The sequence below is a fragment of the Pygocentrus nattereri genome, chromosome 25 (genome assembly GCF_015220715.1).
Source record: "Pygocentrus nattereri isolate fPygNat1 chromosome 25, fPygNat1.pri, whole genome shotgun sequence".
Taxonomy (NCBI): Eukaryota; Metazoa; Chordata; class Actinopteri; order Characiformes; family Serrasalmidae; genus Pygocentrus; species Pygocentrus nattereri.
In genome coordinates this window covers 277099-292500 of record NC_051235.1, presented here as the reverse complement: position 1 = coordinate 292500, position 15402 = coordinate 277099, and the positions used below count along the sequence as shown (strand labels likewise).

Below are 15402 nucleotides of genomic sequence, written 5' to 3'. Positions count from 1 at the left end.
CTACATTAGCCTCTTAGCTCCAGCGCTAAGAGCACTGATAGACTACATTAGCCTCCTAGCTCCAGCGCTAAGAGGACTGATAGACTACATTAGCCTCCTAGCTCCAGCGCTAAGAGCACTGATAGGCTACATTAGCCTCATAGCTCCAGGACTAAGAGCACTGATAGACTACATTAGCCTCCTAGCTCCAGCGCTAAGAGCTCTGATAGGCTACATTAGCCTCATCGCTCCAACGCTAAGAGCACTGATAGGCTACATTAGCCTCATCGCGCCAGCGCTAAGAGCACTGATAGGCTACATTAGCCTCATAGCTCCAGGACTAAGAGCACTGATAGACTACATTAGCCTCCTGGCTCCAGCGCTAAGAGCACTGATAGGCTACATTAGCCTCATCGCTCCAACGCTAAGAGCACTGATAGGCTACATTAGCCTCATAGCTCCAGGACAAGGAACACTGATAGACTACATTAGCCTCCTAGCTCCAGCGCTAAGAGGACTGATAGACTACATTAGCCTCCTAGCTCCAGCGCTAAGAGCACTGATAGGCTACATTAGCCTAATAGCTCCAGTGCTAAGAGCACTGATAGGCTACATTAACCTCTTAGCTCCAGCGCTAAGAGCACTGATAGACTACATTAGCCTCCTAGCTCCAGCGCTAAGAGGACTGATAGACTACATTAGCCTCCTAGCTCCAGCGCTAAGAGCACTGATAGGCTACATTAGCCTCATAGCTCCAGGACTAAGAGCACTGATAGACTACATTAGCCTCCTAGCTCCATCGCTAAGAGGACTGATAGACTACATTAGCCTCCTAGCTCCAGCGCTAAGAGCACTGATAGGCTACATTAGCCTAATAGCTCCAGCGCTAAGAGCACTGATAGGCTACATTAGCCTCTTAGCTCCAGCGCTAAGAGCACTGATAGGCTACATTAGCCTCCTAGCTCCAGCGCTAAGAGCACTGATAGGCTACATTAGCCTCATAGCTCCAGGACTAAGAGCACTGATAGACTACATTAGACTCCTAGCTCCAGCGCTAAGAGCACTGATAGGCTACATTAGCCTCATAGCTCCAGGACTAAGAGCACTGATAGGCTACATTAGCCTAATAGCTACAGCGCTAAGAGCACTGATAGGCTACATTAGCCTAATAGCTCCAGCGCTAAGAGCACTGATAGGCTACATTAGCCTCCTAGCTCCAACATTAAGAGCACTGATAGGCTACATTAGCCTCATAGCTCCAGGACTAAGAGCACTGATAGGCTACATTAGCCTCATAGCTCCAGCGCTAAGAGCACTGATAGGCTACATTAGCCTCCTAGCTCCAGCATTAAGAGCACTGATAGGCTACATTAGCCTCATAGCTCCAGGACTAAGAGCACTGATAGACTACATTAGCCTCCTAGCTCCAGCACTAAGAGCACTGATAGGCTACATTAGCCTAATAGCTCCAGTGCTAAGAGCACTGATAGGCTACATTAGCCTCCTAGCTCCAGCATTAAGAGCACTGATAGGCTACATTAGCCTCATAGCTCCAGGACTAAGAGCACTGATAGACTACATTAGCCTCCTAGCTCCAGCGCTAAGAGCACTGATAGGCTACATTAGCCTCATAGCTCCAGCGCTAAGAGCACTGATAGACTACATTAGCATCCTAGCTCCAGCATTAAGAGCACTGATAGGCTACATTAGCCTCAAGCCTCCAGCACTAAGAGCACTGATAGGCTACATTAGCCTCCTAGCTCCAGCGCTAAGAGCACTGATAGGCTACATTAGCCTCAAGGCTCCAGCACTAAGAGCACTGATAGGCTATATTAGCCTCCTAGCTCCAGCGCTAAGAGCACTGATAGGCTACATTAGCCTCCTAGCTCCAGCGCTAAGAGCACTGATAGGCTACATTAGCCTCCTAGCTCCAGCGCTAAGAGCACTGATAGGCTACATTAGCCTCCTAGCTCCAGCGCTAAGAGCACTGATAGGCTACATTAGCCTCTTAGCTCCAGCGCTAAGAGCACTGATAGGCTACATTAGCCTCCTAGCTCCAGCGCTAAGAGCACTGATGGGCTACATTAGCCTCATAGCTCCAGCGCTAAGAGCACTGATAGGCTACATTAGCCTCCTAGCTCCAGTGCTAAGAGCACTGATAGGCTACACTAGCGATCTTTGGCCAGACAGTCGCTTTAACCAGTCAGACAGTGACCAGAACAGAGTGTGACCCTGCAGACCCCCCTGCTGTTGCTCTGTGTTCCCTGCAGGAAGACCATAAGGCTTAAGGTTGTTGACCATGACGAGTACGACAAGCAGGCGAGCTTCCACCTGCAGCTGGAGGAGCCGGAGTGGAGGAGGAGAGGATGGACAGGTGACAGGAGAACTCTTCCTGTTCCTCCTGCAGCTACTATCTGCCTCAGCGTGCTCTTCCTCCTGAACTCCTCCTCTTCCTCACTCAGCTCCTCTGTCATCTTCAGCTCTGCTTCGCTCACACCACACACATGACTGCAAAACACTAGAGGGCGCCAGAGAGAGTCTTCAGTGACTGAAAACGGCTGAAATAAGCTGATTGGTTAGCGTTACTGCTACTGAGAGCTAATTGATTAGAGTCACTGCTACTGAGAGCTGATTGGTTAGTGTTACTGCTACTGAGAGCTGATTGGTTAGTGTTACTGCTACTGAGAGCTGATTGGTTAGAGTTACTGCTACTGAGAGCTGATTGGTTAGTGTCACTGCTACTGAGATCTGATTGGTTAGTGTTACTGCTACTGAGAGCTGATTGGTTAGTGTTACTGCTACTGAGGGCTGATTGGTTAGTGTTACTGCTACTGAAAGCTGACTGGTCAGTGTTACTGCTACTGAGAGGTGATGGGTTAGTGTTACTGCTACTGAGAGCTGATTGGTTAGCGTTACTGCTACTGAGAGCTAATTGATTAGAGTTACTGCTACTGAGAGCTGATTGGTTAGTGTTACTGCTACTGAGAGCTGATTGGTTAGTGTTACTGCTACTGAGAGCTGATTGGTTAGAGTTACTGCTACTGAGAGCGGATTGGTTAGTGTCACTGCTACTGAGAGCTGATTGGTTAGTTTTACTGCTACTGAGAGCTGATTGGTTAGTGTTACTGCTACTGCGTGCTGATTGGTTAGTGTTACTGCTACTGAGAGCTAATTGGTTAGTGTTACTGCTACTGAGAGCTGATTGGTTAGTGTTACTGCTACTGAGAGCTGATTGGTTAGTGTCACTGCTACTGAGAGCTGATTGGTTAGTGTTACTGCTACTGAGAGCTGATTGGTTAGTGTTACTGCTACTGAGAGCTAATTGGTTAGTGTTACTGCTACTGAGAGCTGATTGGTTAGAGTTACTGCTACTGAGAGCTGATTGGTTAGTGTTACTGCTACTGAGAGCTGATTGGTTAGAGTTACTGCTACTGAGAGCTGATTGGTTAGAGTTACTGCTACTGACAGCTGATTGGTTAGAGTTACTGCTACTGAGAGCTGATTGGTTAGTGTCACTGCTACTGAGAGCTGATTGGTTAGTGTTACTGCTACTGAGAGCTGATTGGTTAGTGTTACTGCTACTGAGGGCTGATTGGTTAGTGTTACTGCTACTGAGAGCTGATTGGTTAGTGTTACTGCTACTGAGAGCTGATTGGTTAGTGTTACTGCTACTATGTGCTGATTGGTTAGTGTTACTGCTACTGAGAGCTGATTGGTCAGTGTTACTGCTACTGACAGCTGATTGGTTAGAGTTACTGCTAGTGAGAGCTGATTGGTTAGTGTCACTGCTACTGAGAGCTGATTGGTCAGTGTTACGGCTACTGAGAGCTGATTGGTTAGTGTCACTGCTACTGAGAGCTGATTGGTCAGTGTTACGGCTACTGAGAGCTCATTGGTTAGTGTTACTGCTACTGAGAGCTGATTGGTCAGTGTTACTGCTACTGAGAGCTGATTAGTTAGAGTTACTGCTACTGAGAGCTGATTGGTTAGAGTTACTGCTACTGAGAGCTGATTGGTTAGAGTTACTGCTACTGACAGCTGATTGGTTAGAGTTACTGCTACTGAGAGCTGATTGGTTAGTGTCACTGCTACTGAGAGCTGATTGGTCAGTGTTACGGCTACTGAGAGCTGATTGGTCAGTGTTACTGCTACTGAGAGCTGATTGGTTAGCGTTACTGCTACTGAGAGCTGATTGGTTAGCGTTACTGCTACTGAGAGCTGATTGGTTAGTGTTACTGCTACTGAGAGGTGATTGGTTAGAGTTACTGCTACTGAGAGCTGATTGGTTAGAGTTACTGCTACTGAGAGCTGATTGGTTAGAGTTACTGCTACTGAGAGCTGATTGGTTAGTGTCACTGCTACTGAGAGCTGATTGGTTAGTGTTACTGCTACTGAGAGCTGATTGGTCAGTGTTACGGCTACTGAGAGCTGATTGGTTAGAGTTACTGCTACTGAGAGCTGATTGGTTAGAGTTACTGCTACTGAGAGCTGATTGGTTAGTGTCACTGCTACTGAGAGCTGATTGGTTAATGTTACTGCTACTGAGAGCTGATTGGTTAGTGTTACTGCTACTGAGAGCTGATTGGTCATTGTTACTGCTACTGAGAGCTGATTGGTCAGTGTTACGGCTACTGAGAGCTGATTGGTCAGTGTTACTGCTACTGACAGCTGATTGGTTAGAGTTACTGCTAGTGAGAGCTGATTGGTTAGTGTCACTGCTACTGAGAGCTGATTGGTCAGTGTTACGGCTACTGAGAGCTGATTGGTTAGTGTCACTGCTACTGAGAGCTGATTGGTCAGTGTTACGGCTACTGAGAGCTCATTGGTTAGTGTTACTGCTACTGAGAGCTGATTGGTCAGTGTTACTGCTACTGAGAGCTGATTAGTTAGAGTTACTGCTACTGAGAGCTGATTGGTTAGAGTTACTGCTACTGAGAGCTGATTGGTTAGAGTTACTGCTACTGACAGCTGATTGGTTAGAGTTACTGCTACTGAGAGCTGATTGGTTAGTGTCACTGCTACTGAGAGCTGATTGGTCAGTGTTACGGCTACTGAGAGCTGATTGGTCAGTGTTACTGCTACTGAGAGCTGATTGGTTAGCGTTACTGCTACTGAGAGCTGATTGGTTAGCGTTACTGCTACTGAGAGCTGATTGGTTAGTGTTACTGCTACTGAGAGGTGATTGGTTAGAGTTACTGCTACTGAGAGCTGATTGGTTAGAGTTACTGCTACTGAGAGCTGATTGGTTAGTGTCACTGCTACTGAGAGCTGATTGGTTAGAGTTACTGCTACTGAGAGCTGATTGGTTAGTGTCACTGCTACTGAGAGCTGATTGGTTAATGTTACTGCTACTGAGAGCTGATTGGTTAGTGTTACTGCTACTGAGAGCTGATTGGTCATTGTTACTGCTACTGAGAGCTGATTGGTTAGAGTTACTGCTACTGAGAGCTGATTGGTTAGTGTCACTGCTACTGAGATCTGATTGGTTAGTGTTACTGCTACTGAGAGCTGATTGGTTAGTGTTACTGCTACTGAGGGCTGATTGGTTAGTGTTACTGCTACTGAAAGCTGACTGGTCAGTGTTACTGCTACTGAGAGGTGATGGGTTAGAGTTACTGCTACTGAGAGCTGATTGGTTAGCGTTACTGCTACTGAGAGCTGATTGTTTAGAGTTACTGCTACTGAGAGCTGATTGGTTAGTGTTACTGCTACTGAGAGCTGATTGGTTAGTGTTACTGCTACTGAGAGCTGATTGGTTAGTGTTACTGCTACTGAGAGCTGATTGGTTAGTGTTACTGCTACTGTACGCTGATTGGTTAGTGTTACTGCTACTGCGTGCTGATTGGTTAGCGTTACTGCTACTGAGAGCTGATTGGTTAGCGTTACTGCTACTGAGAGCTGATTGGTTAGTGTTACTGCTACTGAGAGCTGATTGGTTAGTGATACTGCTACTGAGAGCTGATTGGTTAGTGTTACTGCTACTGAGAGCTGATTGGTTAGTGATACTGCTACTGAGAGCTGATTGGTTAGTGTTACTGCTACTGAGAGCTGATTGGTTAGTCTTACTGCTACTGAGGGCTGATTGGTTAGTGTTACTGCTACTGAGAGCTGATTGGTTAGAGTTACTGCTACTGAGAGCTGATTGATTAGAGTTACTGCTACTGAGAGCTGATTGTTCAGTGTTACTGCTACTGAGAGCTGATTGGTTAGAGTTACTGCTACTGAGAGCTGATTGGTTAGAGTTACTGCTACTGAGAGCTGATTGGTTAGAGTTACTGTTACTGAGAGCTGATTGGTTAGTGTCACTGCTACTGAGAGCTGATTGGTTAGTGTTACTGCTACTGAGAGGTGATTGGTTAGAGTTACTGCTACTGAGTGCTGATTGGTCAGCGTTTCTGCTACTGAGAGCTGATTGGTTAGTGTTACTGCTACTGAGTGCTGATTGGTCAGTGTTTCTGCTACTGAGAGCTGATTGGTTAGTGTTACTGATACTGAGAGCTGATTGGTTAGAGTTACTGCTACTGAGAGCTGATTGGTTAGTGTTACTGCTACTGAGAGCTGATTGGTTAGTGTTACTGCTACTGAGAGCTGATTGGTCAGTGTTACTGCTACTGAGAGCTGATTGGTTAGAGTTACTGCTACTGAGAGCTGATTGGTTAGTGTCACTGCTACTGAGAGCTGATTGGTTAGTGTTACTGCTACTGAGAGCTGATTGGTTAGTGTTACTGCTATTGAGGGCTGATTGGTTAGTGTTACTGCTACTGAGAGCTGATTGGTTAGTGTTACTGCTACTGAGAGGTGATTGGTTAGTGATACTGCTACTGAGAGCTGATTGGTTAGTGTTACTGCTACTGAGAGCTGATTGGTTAGTGTTACTGCTACTGAGAGCTGATTGGTCAGTGTTACGGCTACTGAGAGCTGATTGGTCAGTGTTACTGCTACTGACAGCTGATTGGTTAGAGTTACTGCTACTGAGAGCTGATTGGTTAGTGTCACTGCTACTGAGAGCTGATTGGTCAGTGTTACGGCTACTGAGAGCTGATTGGTTAGTGATACTGCTACTGAGAGCTGATTGGTTAGTGTTACTGCTACTGAGAGCTGATTGGTTAGTGATACTGCTACTAAGAGCTGATTGGTTAGTGTTACTGCTACTGAGAGCTGAATGGTCAGTGTTACTGCTACTGAGAGCTGATTGGTTAGAGTTACTGCTACTGAGAGCTGATTGGTTAGAGTTACTGCTACTGAGAGCTGATTGGTTAGAGTTACTGTTACTGAGAGCTGATTGGTTAGTGTCACTGCTACTGAGAGCTGATTGGTTAGTGTTACTGCTACTGAGAGGTGATTGGTTAGAGTTACTGCTACTGAGTGCTGTTTGGTCAGTGTTTCTGCTACTGAGAGCTGATTGGTTAGTGTTTCTGCTACTGAGAGCTGATTGGTTAGTGTTACTGCTACTGAGAGCTGATTGGTTAGAGTTACTGCTACTGAGAGCTGATTGGTTAGTGTTTCTGCTACTGAGAGCTGATTGGTTAGTGTTACTGCTACTGAGAGCTGATTGGTTAGAGTTACTGCTACTGAGAGCTGATTGGTTAGTGTTACTGCTACTGTACACTGATTGGTTAGTGTTACTGCTACTGCGTGCTGATTGGTTAGCGTTACTGCTACTGAGAGCTGATTGGTTAGTGTTACTGCTACTGAGTGCTGATTGGTCAGTGTTTCTGCTACTGAGAGCTGATTGGTTAGTGTTACTGCTACTGAGAGCTGATTGGTTAGTGTTACTGCTACTGAGTGCTGATTGGTCAGTGTTTCTGCTACTGAGAGCTGATTGGTTAGTGTTACTGCTACTGAGAGCTGATTGGTTAGAGTTACTGCTACTGAGAGCTGATTGGTTAGTGTTACTGCTACTGAGAGCTGATTGGTTAGTGTTACTGCTACTGTATGCTGATTGGTTAGTGTTACTGCTACTGAGAGCTGATTGGTTAGTGTTACTGCTACTGAGAGGTGATTGGTTAGAGTTACTGCTACTGAGTGCTGATTGGTCAGTGTTTCTGCTACTGAGAGCTGATTGGTTAGTGTTACTGCTACTGAGTGCTGATTGGTCAGTGTTTCTGCTACTGAGAGCTGATTGGTTAGTGTTACTGCTACTGAGAGCTGATTGGTTAGAGTTACTGCTACTGAGAGCTGATTGGTTAGTGTTACTGCTACTGAGAGCTGATTGGTTAGTGTTACTGCTACTGTACGCTGATTGGTTAGCGTTACTGCTACTGCGTGCTGATTGGTTAGCGTTACTGCTACTGAGAGCTGATTGGTTAGTGTTACTGCTACTGAGAGCTGATTGGTTAGTGTTACTGCTACTGAGAGCTGATTGGTTAGTGTTACTGCTACTGAGAGCTGATTGGTCAGTGTTACGGCTACTGAGAGCTGATTGGTTAGAGTTACTGCTACTGAGAGCTGATTGGTTAGAGTTACTGCTGCTGACAGCTGATTGGTTAGAGTTACTGCTACTGAGAGCTGATTGGTTAGTGTCACTGCTACTGAGAGCTGATTGGTCAGTGTTACGGCTACTGAGAGCTGATTGGTCAGTGTTACTGCTACTGAGAGCTGATTGGTTAGAGTTACTGCTACTGAGAGCTGATTGGTTAGTGTCACTGCTACTGAGAGCTGATTGGTTAGTGTTACTGCTACTGAGAGCTGATTGGTTAGTGTTACTGCTACTGAGGGCTGATTGGTTAGTGTTACTGCTACTGAGAGCTGATTGGTTAGTGTTACTGCTACTGAGAGGTGATTGGTTAGATTTACTGCTACTGACAGCTGATTGGTTAGTGTTACTGCTACTGAGAGCTGATTGGTTAGAGTTACTGCTACTGAGAGCTGATTGGTTAGTGTTACTGCTACTGAGAGCTGATTGGTTAGTGTTACTGCTACTGTACGCTGATTAGTTAGTGTTACTGCTACTGCGTGCTGATTGGTTAGCGTTACTGCTACTGAGAGCTGATTGGTTATCGTTACTGCTACTGAGAGCTGATTGGTTAGTGTTACTGCTACTGCGTGCTGATTGGTTAGCGTTACTGCTACTGAGAGCTGATTGGTTAGCGTTACTGCTACTGAGAGCTGATTGGTTAATGTTACTGCTACTGAGAGCTGATTGGTTAGTGATACTGCTACTGAGAGCTGATTGGTTAGTGTTACTGCTACTGAGACCTGATTGGTTAGTGATACTGCTACTGAGAGCTGATTGGTAAGTGTTACTGCTACTGAGAGCTGATTGGTTAGAGTTACTGCTACTGTACGCTGATTGGTTAGTGTTACTGCTACTGCGTGCTGATTGGTTAGCGTTACTGCTACTGAGAGCTGATTGGTTAGCGTTACTGCTACTGAGAGCTGATTGGTTAGTGTCACTGCTACTGAGAGCTGATTGGTTAGTGTTACTGCTACTGAGAGCTGATTGGTTAGTGTTACTGCTACTGAGAGCTGATTGGTTAGTGTTACTGCTACTGAGAGGTGATTGGTTACAGTTACTGCTACTGAGAGCTGATTGGTCAGTGTTTCTGCTACTGAGAGCTGATTGGTTAGAGTTACTGCTACTGAGAGCTGATTGGTTAGTGTTACTGCTACTGAGAGCTGATTGGTTAGTGTTACTGCTACTGAGTGCTGATTGGTCAGTGTTTCTGCTACTGAGAGCTGATTGGTTAGTGTTACTGCTACTGAGAGCTGATTGGTTAGAGTTACTGCTACTGAGAGCTGATTAGTTAGCGTTACTGCTACTGAGAGCTGATTGGTTAGTGTTACTGCTACTGAGAGCTGATTGGTTAGTGTTACTGCTACTGAGAGCTGATTGGTCAGTGTTTCTGCTACTGAGAGCTGATTGGTTAGAGTTACTGCTACTGAGAGCTGATTGGTTAGTGTTACTGCTACTGAGAGCTGATTGGTTAGTGTCACTGCTACTGAGTGCTGATTGGTCAGTGTTTCTGCTACTGAGAGCTGATTGGTTAGTGTTACTGCTACTGAGAGCTGATTGGTTAGAGTTACTGCTACTGAGAGCTGATTAGTTAGCGTTACTGCTACTGAGAGCTGATTGGTTAGTGTTACTGCTACTGAGAGCTGATTGGTTAGTGTTACTGCTACTGAGAGCTGATTGGTCAGTGTTACGGCTACTGAGAGCTGATTGGTCAGTGTTACTGCTACTGACAGCTGATTGGTTAGAGTTACTGCTACTGAGAGCTGATTGGTTAGTGTCACTGCTACTGAGAGCTGATTGGTCAGTGTTACGGCTACTTAGAGCTGATTGGTTAGTGTCACTGCTACTGAGAGCTGATTGGTCAGTGTTACGGTTACTGAGAGCTGATTGGTTAGTGTTACTGCTACTGAGAGCTGATTGGTCAGTGTTACTGCTACTGAGAGCTGATTAGTTAGAGTTACTGCTACTGAGAGCTGATTGGTTAGAGTTACTGCTACTGAGAGCTAATTGGTTAGAGTTACTGCTACTGACAGCTGATTGGTTAGAGTTACTGCTACTGAGAGCTGATTGGTTAGTGTCACTGCTACTGAGAGCTGATTGGTCAGTGTTACGGCTACTGAGAGCTGATTGGTCAGTGTTACTGCTACTGAGAGCTGATTGGTTAGAGTTGCTGCTACTGAGAGCTGATTGGTTAGAGTTACTTCTACTGAGAGCTGATTGGTTAGTGTTACTGCTACTGAGAGCTGATTGGTTAGAGTTACTGCTACTGAGAGCTGATTGTTCAGTGTTACTGCTACTGAGAGCTGATTTGTTAGCGTTACTGCTACTGAGAGCTGATTGGTTAGCGTTGCTGCTACTGAGAGCTGATTGGTTAGAGTTACTTCTACTGAGAGCTGATTGCTTAGTGTTACTGCTACTGAGAGCTGATTGGTTAGAGTTACTGCTACTGAGAGCTGATTGGTTAGCGTTACTGCTACTGAGAGCTGATTGGTTAGAGTTACTGCTACTGAGAGCTGATTGGTTAGAGTTACTGCTACTGAGAGCTGATTGGTTAGTGTCACTGCTACTGAGAGCTGATTGGTTAGTGTTACTGTTACTGAGAGCTGATTGGTTAGCGTTACTGCTACTGAGAGCTGATTGGTTAGAGTTACTGCTACTGAGAGTCCCATCACTGAGAATTGTCTCTTGATCGCTCTCTAGTGTCTGTGCACCTTGAAGGGTTAGGGTTAGCCTAACCCTTGAAGGACTCTTCATTGGGCTAAAAAACTCCTCCCTACAAATCATCATTAATTTCGTTATGAATGGGAGAGAAACAGTCATCGCTCAATGTCACCGATTTTTCATAAACACACCTTCTGACCTCAGATGATCTGATTCCTCCCTGATTGTATTAAATTAGCGATTGTATTAAATAAAAGACCTGATTGTCTTTATTATCGTCACCTGGAGCTGAAGCCTGTCCTCAGCACACACACACACTCACACACACATACACACACACACACACACACACACACACACACACACACACACACACACACACACACACACACACACACCAGCTGTCTGCCAGACTGAGCTTTGTTTATTCATACTCATTTCCTTTCTTCTGTTTTTTCTGTCTTTTCTTTATCTGCCTGTCTGTCGTGTTTTCTCGGTCAGCTGTGTTGCTGCATGAGTGTGGTAAGTCTGTACTCTGTCACTGAAATTCTGTCCACTAACTGGCCACTTTATTAGAAACACCTACCTTGTGCTTCCACTAACTGGCCACTTTATTAGAAACACCCACCTTGTGCTTCCACTTACTGGCCACTTTATTAGAAATACCCACCTTCTGCTTCCACTAACTGGCCACTTTATTAGAAACACCCACCTTGTGCTTCCACCAACTGGCCACTTTATTAGAAACACCCACCTTCTGCTTCCACTAACTGGCCACTTTATTAGAAACACCCACCTTGTGCTTCCACTTACTGGCCACTTTATTAGAAACACCCACCTTCTGCTTCCACTAACTGGCCACTTTATTAGAAACACCCACCTTGTGCTTCCACCAACTGGCCACTTTATTAGAAACACCCACCTTCTGCTTCCACTAACTGGCCACTTTATTAGAAACACCCACCTTGTGCTTCCACTTACTGGCCACTTTATTAGAAACACCCACCTTCTGCTTCCACTATCTGGCCACTTTATTAGAAATACCCACCTTCTGCTTCCACTAACTGGCCACTTTATTAGAAACACCCACCTTGTGCTTCCACCAACTGGCCACTTTATTAGAAACACTCACCTTGTGCTTCCACTTACTGGCCACTTTATTAGAAACACCCACCTTCTGCTTCCACTATCTGGCCACTTTATTAGAAATACCCACCTTCTGCTTCCACTAACTGGCCACTTTATTAGAAACACCCACCTTGTGCTTCCACCAACTGGCCACTTTATTAGAAACACTCACCTTGTGCTTCCACTTACTGGCCACTTTATTAGAAACACCCACCTTCTGCTTCCACTAACTGGCTGTGTTATTCGTGCTGTCTGACAGTGCAGTGATTTTGGTACTGTAATTAATTTTGGGTGTTTTATGATTGTAGGGGGATTCGTGAAGACAGGTACGGTCCATTTTACAGGAAATGCTAAAAAAGTTCATTATCACTGAAGCTAACTGGCTAGTTCCAGGTGTAGCTCTGACGCCGTCTGTGTTGCTCTTTCATAGATAAACAGCTCTTTGGTAAGAAACTAAACTTGGGTTTTCACTGAGCTGAAAGATTCAGTAACTGCACCGCAGCCAACTGTCCACCACTGCACCCGGTCGGCTTTGCACACGCTGGATGCACGCTGGACACTCGACATGTGCTGGCTACTGCATGATGTAGACATGTAGAGATCTTTCAGTCCACATGGAGCACTGGATCTGCAGTGACCGTCCTGTAGGTCAGTGTGAGGAGCATCTCTGCAGATCTGGACTCTCTCAGTTTAATTACCCAGAATCCTCTGTTTACACAGCGACTGCAGGTCTGCTCACACTGCACTGCTTCATCTCACTGACCGACCTTACACCAGCATATCAGACAACAGTGCAGTTTACCCAGCTGCTCCCAGGGTTCTGTGCACTGGAGTGACCTTTACTGGACACCACTGTCGTCTAATGCACTCTCTTCACGCTACTGACCACACCTGTCTGTCTGAGCGTCTCACACTCAGCCATGCACTATAGCATGTATGTGTGTTTACAGCAGTTTAGCCCCACCATTCAGCTACAGCGGTTTAGCTCCACCCATTCAGCTACAGCGGTTTAGCTCCACCCATTCAGCTACAGCGGTTTAGCCCCACCATTCAGCCACAGCGGTTTAGCTCCACCCATTCAGCTACAGCGGTTTAGCTCCACCCATTCAGCTACAGCAGTTTAGCTCCACCTATTCAGCTAAAGCGGTTTAGCCCCACCGTTCAGCTACAGCGGTTTAGCTCCACCGTTCAGCTACAGCGGTTTAGCTCCACCCATTCAGCTACAGCGGTTTATCTCCACCCACTCAGCTACAGCGGTTTAGCTCCACCCATTCAGCTACAGCGGTTTAGCCCCACCATTCAGCTACAGCGGTTTAGCTCCACCCATTCAGCTACAGCGGTTTAGCTCCACCCATTCAGCTACAGCGGTTTAGCCCCACCATTCAGCTACAGCAGTTTAGCTCCACCTATTCAGCTACAGCGGTTTAGCTCCACCATTCAGCTACAGCAGTTTAGCCACAACCATTCAGCTACAGCAGTTTAGCTCCACCATTCAGCTACAGCGGTTTAGCTCCACCCATTCAGCTACAGCGGTTTAGCTCCACCGTTCAGCTACAGCGGTTTAGCTCCACCGTTCAGCTACAGCGGTTTAGCCCCACCGTTCAGCTACAGCGGTTTAGCTCCACCGTTCAGCTACAGCGGTTTAGCTCCACCCATTCAGTTACAGTGGTTTAGCCCCACCATTCAGCTACAACGGTTTAGCTCCACCATTCAGCTACAGCGGTTTAGCTCCACCATTAAGCTACAGCGGTTTAGCTCCACCATTCAGCTACAGCGGTTTAGCCCCACCATTCAGCTACAGCGGTTTAGCTCCACCATTCAGCTACAGCGGTTTAGCTCCACCTATTTAGCTACAGCACTTTAGCTGCACCCATTCAGCTACAGCGGTTTAGCTCCACCATTCAGCTACAGCGGTTTAGCTCCACCATTCAGCTACAGCGGTTTAGCTCCACCGTTCAGCTACAGCGGTTTAGCTTCACCCATTCAGCTACAGCGGTTTAGCTCCACCGTTCAGCTACAGCGGTTTAGCTCCATCGTTCAGCTACAGCGGTTTAGCTCCACCATTAAGCTACAGCGGTTTAGCTCCACCTATTTAGCTACAGCACTTTAGCTGCACCCATTCAGCTACAGCAGTTTAGCTCCACCATTTACCTACAGCAGTTTAGCTCCACCCATTCGGTTCCTGCGGGTTAGCTCCACCCATTCAGCTACAACGGTTTAGCTCCACCATTCAGCTACAGCGGTTTAGCTCCACCATTCAGCTACAGCGGTTTAGCTCCACCGTTCAGCTACAGCGGTTTAGCTTCACCCATTCAGCTACAGCGGTTTAGCTCCACCGTTCAGCTACAGCGGTTTAGCTCCATCGTTCAGCTACAGCGGTTTAGCTCCACCGTTCAGCTACAGCGGTTTAGCTCCACCTATTTAGCTACAGCACTTTAGCTGCACCCATTCAGCTACAACAGTTTAGCTCCACCCATTCAGCTACAGCGGTTTAGCCCCACCATTCAGCTACAGCGGTTTAGCCCCACCCATTCAGCTACAGCAGTTTAGCTCCACCCATTCAGTTACAGCGGTTTAGCTCCACCCATTCAGCTACAGCGGTTTAGCTCCACCCATTCAGTTACAGTGGTTTAGCCCCACCATTCAGCTACAACGGTTTAGCTCCACCATTCAGCTACAGCGGTTTAGCTCCACCATTAAGCTACAGCGGTTTAGCTCCACCATTCAGCTACAGCGGTTTAGCCCCACCATTCAGCTACAGCGGTTTAGCTCCACCATTCACCTACAGCGGTTTAGCTCCACCATTCAGCTACAGCGGTTTAGCTCCACCTATTTAGCTACAGCACTTTAGCTGCACCCATTCAGCTACAGCGGTTTAGCTCCACCATTCAGCTACAGCGGTTTAGCCCCACCATTCAGCTACAGCGGTTTAGCTCCACCATTTACCTACAGCAGTTTAGCTCCACCCATTCGGTTCCTGCTGGTTAGCTCCACCCATTCAGCTACAACGGTTTAGCTCCACCATTCAGCTACAGCGGTTTAGCTCCACCATTCAGCTACAGCGGTTTAGCTCCACCGTTCAGCTACAGCGGTTTAGCTTCACCCATTCAGCTACAGCGGTTTAGCTCCACCGTTCAGCTACAGCGGTTTAGCTCCATCGTTCAGCTACAGCGGTTTAG

At 46.6% G+C, this 15402-nt stretch overlaps 1 protein-coding gene across 3 annotated transcripts in view; it reads left to right on the top strand.

Moving 5' to 3' along the window:
- Positions 1 to 15402, top strand: part of slc8a1a (solute carrier family 8 member 1a) — a 72922-nt gene that overhangs the window by 25229 nt on the left and 32291 nt on the right. For 2 of the 3 annotated variants that reach the window (XM_037534673.1, XM_037534675.1), the window contains exons 4-6: positions 11597 to 11617; positions 12532 to 12549; positions 12654 to 12668. In XM_037534673.1, the coding sequence (XP_037390570.1) occupies positions 11597 to 11617; positions 12532 to 12549; positions 12654 to 12668 (54 nt within the window). The remainder of the gene's footprint in view (positions 1 to 11596; positions 11618 to 12531; positions 12550 to 12653; positions 12669 to 15402) is intronic. The other variant, XM_037534674.1, reaches the window with a different exon arrangement.